We start from the raw sequence: 6,601 nt of genomic DNA on the forward strand, positions 1-6,601 counted from the left end.
AAAAAAAAAAAAAAGTTAGCAGGGCGTGGTGGCCGGCGCCTGTAATCCCAGCTACTTGGGGGGCTGAGACAGGAGAACTGCTTGAACCCGGGAGGTGGGGATTGCAGTGAGCCAAGATTGCGACACTGCACTCCAGCCTGGGCAACAGAGCAAGACTCCATCTCACACACACACACACAAAAGCTGGTCATGGGTGGGCATTTCACCAGGCAGAAGGAAAAGCCCTGCACGTGGAATCCTTTGGGGGTCGGGGCTACTGGTAGTAAGGGTGTCCGCAGGCCCTGCTCAGCGCCCCGCCCACCTGCTTTTCCGTTGGCTGCAGCTTGCTCCACTCGGCGCCCAGCATCTTGGTGATCTCGGGAAAGGGCAGATCTGGGTGGCGCGTGCGGATCTGCTCGCGCCGCTCGTTCAGGAAGCGCACGTAGCCCGTGACCGGTGCCTTGGGCCCATTCGGCAGAATCTTCTTCCGCTTCTTGCCCTTGGGCCAGCCGCGTTTCTTCACCGGCTGCAGAACCGGGCTGCGTCGTTGGGAGGGGGGCCTGGCGTACTGGGGCGGGGCTCAGAGGGGCATGGGCGGGGCCTAATGCTGTATGGGCGGGGACGGGGCGGGGCCTAGCTGGGAGGAAGAACCCGGAAGAGATGGAGGTAGGGCCCAGTCAGGAGTAAGGACACGGTGGTTTAGAGGGGTCCCTGGCCAGGGGTGAGGGGATCCCAGAGACTATGAGCCGAGATTTGAGCACAGGGGTGGCGTTGACTTAGGTTGTGGGCGTGGCCTCCGCTTGGTGGGCGTGGCTTCTTGGAGAAAGGGCCCACAGGACCATGGGGAGGGTGCCGCCCCCAAGGAGTGGAAGTGGGCGGGACCTTAGAGTAGGCAGAGCTGGTATTGTGTGGTGGGCGGGGCCTGGACTTAGGGAGGCAGAGGACCTGTCAGGGGCGTGGCAGCTCGCACGGGGCGGGGTCTCAGCTTCCGGAGGAAAATCTGGGCTGTGGGCGGAGCCACAAGCAATTCAAATCCAGCCTGGGGCGGGACTTCAAGGCTGGGGCCGCAGCCCGGGGCCTCCCCCAGCTCAGCGCAGGGACTCTCACCTCCTCCTCGTGGGACCCCTTCTCGCCGGCCCGTGGACCCTCGCCGCGCTCTTGCTTGACAGCCACCACGAAGCCCCCATGCTGGCCCGGAGCCTTGCCGCCCGCCGGCCTGGCGCCAGGGATACCGGGGTCAGCCCCGTCCCTAGAGCCTCCCCTCCCCCAAACGCCCACCCCAGGGCTTTTAGACCCCCGACGACAGGGCTGCTGCGAGAGTGCACGAGCCCGAGGAAGCAGGGTCTGATGGGGTCAGTATCCAGGTAAGGTGGGACAAGCGGGGCTCCTGGGAGGGGGCTGGAGGCCGAGGTGGGGGGTGCAGGATTGGGTGGAGGGAGAAGCCCCCTGACCCAGGTTGTGGGCGGTCAAGACCCCGGCCGGGGTGACTGGGGCGGGGGTTCAGGAGCTAGGGCTGCAGCCAGGAAGGTATCGAGGGCGTGGGGAGGGAATCGGTGCACTCACGCGGCGGCCGCGCCGGGCTGCTTGGGGCCGTGGGACATGGCTGCTCCGGGCCGGACCTGGAACACGGACGCGGGCGAAGTTGAGTAGCGCCTGGGCTGACCGATGGCGGACCGCGAACTGGGGTATCCCGTGATGGAGAGCCCCGGGATGCCGGGCCCGGGGCGCTGGGGGAGGGGGCCGGATCCGGGGGCGGGGAAGTCCTCGAGGGCGGGCGCCCCAAGAATCCTTTGTTGGGCGATTGCCCCCCGGGAGGCCTGGACCGGTTCTCCCCGGCCCAGGAAAGACCCCGGCCCGGCCCTGGGACCCCTGCACCCCCGCCCCCTCGCAGGGCCCGGAGTTCCGCGGCTGTTTTCACCTCCAAAGAAACTTTCCCGGACCTCCCGACTGCGCGACGCTCCAACCAACCGCCCGCAGCCCACCCCCGCCGACTGCCCCGCCCCCGGCATGCTAATGAAGCCTCGGCGAACGGTCCCATTGGGTGAGGCCTTCCCCCCGGGCGTGCCCATGCAGATACCGATCGGCGCGCCGGCCGGCGATTGGCTGGGGAGGCTGCTGAGCCGCGTGGGAGGTTGGTAAGGAAGGCGGCGGGCGGTGCGTCAAGTTCGGCTGCGCTCGGCCGCGCTCGGGACCAATCGGGAGCGCGTGGCGGACTTGCTGGGCGGAGCCTCTTAAAGGGCCAGTAGGCGAGGCGCGGACTGCTCCTCCCGCTCTGAGGGCTATACTCCCAGCAGCTGCCGGATGGCGCGACCGGCGGATCCGGGTCGGGCCCCGCCCCGGTTGCCATGGGGACGGAGGTGGGTTTGCTAGGGTTAAGGTCCTGCGAGGCAGCCCCCAGCCCTAGGACAAGGTGGGACCTGTTCTTAACATCCTGCAAAACCTGTCGGAGACGTTTCCTATTTATTTATTCAGTTTAGAGCCCCCGACATCCGGATCCGAGGGCTTCTGGCCACAGGGGCTGCTCTCTCTGTGGGGTCTCGGCTTTCCCTCCTGTGCAATGGGGACATCGCACGATGTCCATGGCGTAGAGGCTGGGATGCTGCGAAGCTGAGAACGGGGTGTGGGTCAGGCAGGGGGTGGGGTTGGGAGCTGGGCTGGAAGTATTTGGGGAAAGATGGTGGTGAAGGGAGGTTACAAGGACCTCGTGGAGTTGGGTCACAATGCTCCGCTCTGGAGGATCAGACCCAAGTTGGGGCTGCTCACTTTTTTTTTTTTTTTTTTTTTCAGACAGAGTCTCACTCCATCGCCCAGGCTGGAGTGCAGTGGCTCAATCTCGGCTCACTGCAACCTCTGCCTCCCGGGTTCAAGCAGTTCTCTGCCTCAGCCTCCCAAGTAGCTGGGATTACACGCCTGCCACCACGCCTGGCTAATTTTTGTATTTTTAGTAGAGACAGGGTTTCACCATCTTGGCCAGGCTGGTCTTAAACTCCTGACCTCGTGATCCACCTGCCTCGGCCTCCCAAGGTGCTGGGATTACAGGTGTAAGCCACCGCGCCCAGCCCCCTTCCTCTTCCTCAAGTCCGCTCAAATGTCACCTGTTCAGCCAGGCCCTCTCCTATTTTTTTTTTTTCTCCATAAGTCGGTTTCTTCTCTGTGTCCTGCCTGTTTGGTTCACAGCAGTGCCCATGGTGGGTGTTCAATACACATTCATTGAATCGTTCAAATGTCTAAGAGGCTGATGCAGTCAGCTACTTTGGAAAACAGACTGGCATTTCCTCAAAGGGTTAAATAAATGTGGACTCACCATGCAATTCAGCAGTTCACTCCTAGGAATATACTCCAGACAACTGAAAACAGGTGTTCAAACAAAAGCGTGTACACAAGCACCCATAGCAGCGTGATTCATAATAGCCAAAAAGTGAAAGCAACTCAAATGTCCGCTAACAATGCATGGATCAATGATGCGATATATCCTTACAACAGAATATTATCAGCGATAGGCCGGGTGCGGTGGCTCATGCCAGTAATTCCAGCACTTTGGGAGGCAGGCAGATCACTTGAGGTCAGGAGTTTGAGACCAACCTGGCCAATATGGTGAAAACCCAGCTCTATTAAAAATACAAGCCGGGCGTGGTGGCTCACGCCTGTAGTCCCAGCACTTTGGGAGGCCGAGGCAGGTGGATCATGAGGTCAGGAGATCAAGACCACAGTGAAACCCCGTCTCTACTAAAAATACAAAAAATTAGCCAGGCATGGTGGTGGGCGCCTGTAGTCCCAGCTCCTCGGGAGGCTGAGGCAGGAGAATGGCATGAACCAGGGGGGCAGAGCTTGCAGTGAGCTGAGATCCGGCCACTGTACTCCAGCCTGGGCGACAGAGCGAGACTCCGTCTCAAAAAAAAAAAATACAAATAAATAAATTAAAAATAAAAATAAAAATACAAAACCTAGCCAGGTATGGTGGTGCACGCCTGTAATCCCAACTACTTGGGAGGCTGAGGCAGGAGGATCCCTTGAACTGGGAAGCAGAGGTTGCAGTGAGTCAAGATTGCACCACTGCACTCCAGCCCGGGCAACAGAGCAAGATTCCGTCTCAGAAAAAAAACAAGGAAAAGAATATTAGCAGCCGTAAAAAAAAAAAAGTAGCGAGTCTCTGACACAGGTCACAGCATGGATGTACCTTGAAGACATCACGCTCAGTGAGAGAAGTCAGACACAAAAGACCACACAGTGTGTGATCAAAATGTTCAGAACAGGCCCATCCACAGAGACAGGAGGGGGACACATAGGTGACAGTGGGTAGGGAATGACTGCTGAGAGGGATGTGGTTTTCATTTGGGTGATGAAAGTATTTTACAATTCGATTTCAGTGATGGCTGCATGACTCTGGAAATATACTACAAACAAGGGAATTGTATGCTCTAAATGGGTGCATTATACGTGAGTTAAGTCTCAATAAGCCCGTTGTCCTAAGATGCAGCCCGGGGCTGAGGAAGGGGAGCTGGCCCTGATATCTAGAGGGTTCCACACGCCAGACCTGGCTCTGTTGCTTAATCAGCTGTCTGACCTCCCAGGCCACCCCTGTGTCTCTCTGCTCACTTAAAAATAGTCCAGGTGAGGCCGGGCCTGAAGTCACCCCTCATGGCCATAGTCAATAACAACTTAATGGTACATTTGTTTTATTTTGTTTATTTATTTTATTTATTATTTTTTGAGACGGAGTCTTGCTGTGTCACCAGTGCAGTGACGCTATCTCGGCTCACTGCAAGCTCCACCTCCCAGGTTCATGCCATTCTCCTGCCTCAGCCTCCGGAGTAGCTGGGACTACAGGCGCCCGCCACCTCGCCCAGCTAATTTTTTCCATTTTTTAGTAGAGACGGGTTTTCGCCACATTAGCCAAGATGGTCTCGATCTCCTGATCTCGTGATCCACCCGCCTCGGCCTCCCAAAGTGCTGGGATTACAGGCATGAGCCACTGCGCGGCCTTTTTTTTTTGTTTATTTTGAGATGGAGTCTTGCTCTGTTGCCAAGGCTGGAGTGTGGTGGCATGATCTTGGCTCACTGAAACCTCTGCCTCCCAGGTTCAATGATCCTCCTCCCTCGGCCTTCCAAGTAGCTGGGATTACAGGCACGAACCTCCTTTCTGTTAGGTTTTTTGTTTGTTTGTTTTTGTTTTTATTTTGACAGTCTCACTCTGTCATCCAGGCTGGAGTGTAGTGACACGATCTAGGCTCATTGCAACCTCCCCCTCCCAGGTTCAAGGGATTCTCCTGCCTCAGCCTCCCGAGTAGCTGGGATTACAGGCACCCGCCACCAAAACAGGCTAATTTTTTTGTATTTTTAGTGGAGATGGGGTTTCATCTTGTTGGCCAGGCTGGTTTCCAACTCCCGACCTCAAGTGATCCACCCGCCTCAGCCTCCCAAGGTGCTGGGATTACAGGAATAAGTCATCGTGTCTAGCCTTCTATTAGTTTTTTTTTTGAGATGGATTATTTTTTTGAGCCACCATGTCCGGCCTCTATTAGTTATTTTTAATGTACAATTAAATTTGTCCAGGTGTAGTGGCTCACACTTGTAATCCCAGCACTTTAGGAGGCTGAGGCAGGAGGATCACTTTGAGGTCGGGAGTTCCAGACCAGCCTCGGCAACATAGCGAGATCCCATCTCTACAAGTAATTTAAAAATTGGCTGGGCGTGGTGGCTGGTGCCTGTGGTCCTAGCTACTCAGGAGGCCAAGGTGGGAGGATCACTTGAGCCCAGGAGGTAGAGACTGCAGTGAGCTGTGACTGAACCACTGCACTCCAGCCTGGGTGACAGAGTGAGACCCTGTCTCAAAAACAAAAAGACAAAAAAGAAGAGTTTTCAGGTTGGTTTTGAAAGCAGTTTGGAGTTTCTTGGCGTCAACAAAAACACCTTGTCGCAGGAATATTTTCTAGAAAAGAAAGAAAGTAACTTAAGTCCAGACAGCATGGTACTCAGTCTAGTTCCTGCAAACTGTGCACGCCCATTCTGTCACAAGTGACATATAATTTATACTATTTGTGCCGGACGCGGTGGCTCACGCCTGTAATCCCAGCACTTTGGGAGGCTGAGACAGACAGATCACTTGAGGTCAAGAGTTCAGGACCAGCCTGGTCAACATGGTGAAACCCCATCTCCACTAAAAATACAAAAATTAGCTGGGTGTGGTGGCGGGTGCCTCTAGTCCCAACTACTCAGTAGGCTGAGGCAGGAGGATGGCCTGAACCCGGGAGGCAGAGGTTGCAGTGAGCTGAGATCGCCCCACTGCACTGCAGCCTGGGCAACAGAGAGAGACTCCATCTCAAAAAATAATAGTAGGCTGGGTGCAGTGGCTCATGCCTATAATCTCAGAACTTTGGGAGGCCAAGGCGGGCGGATCACGAGGTCAGGAGATCGAGACCATCCTGACTAACACGGTGAAACCCCGTCTCTACTAAAAATACAAAAAAATTAGCCGGGCGTGGTGGTGGGCGCCTGTCGTCCCAGCTACTCGGGAGGCTGAGGCGGGAGAATGGCGTGAACCCGGGAGGCAGAGCTTGCCGTGAGCCAAGATCGCGCCACTGCATTCCAGCCTGGGCAACAGAGTGAGACTCCGTCTCAAAAA

General features: G+C 56.4%; 1 protein-coding gene across 2 annotated transcripts in view; it reads right to left on the reverse strand.

The window, feature by feature from the left end:
* The window catches only part of HMG20B (high mobility group 20B), a 6,596-nt gene extending 4,623 nt beyond the window's left edge, over window positions 1–1,973 (reverse strand). For both annotated transcript variants that reach the window (XM_023183634.1, XM_023183633.1), the window contains exons 1-4: window positions 1,898–1,973; window positions 1,543–1,598; window positions 1,087–1,195; window positions 302–505 (exon numbers count right to left, since the gene is read on the reverse strand). In XM_023183634.1, the coding sequence (XP_023039402.1) occupies window positions 302–505; window positions 1,087–1,195; window positions 1,543–1,580 (351 nt within the window). In that variant the 5' untranslated portion in view covers window positions 1,581–1,598; window positions 1,898–1,973. The remainder of the gene's footprint in view (window positions 1–301; window positions 506–1,086; window positions 1,196–1,542; window positions 1,599–1,897) is intronic.
* Between the last annotated feature and the right edge of the window lie 4,628 nt (window positions 1,974–6,601).

This window comes from Piliocolobus tephrosceles, chromosome 21, assembly GCF_002776525.5.
Source record: "Piliocolobus tephrosceles isolate RC106 chromosome 21, ASM277652v3, whole genome shotgun sequence".
NCBI lineage: Eukaryota > Metazoa > Chordata > Mammalia > Primates > Cercopithecidae > Piliocolobus > Piliocolobus tephrosceles.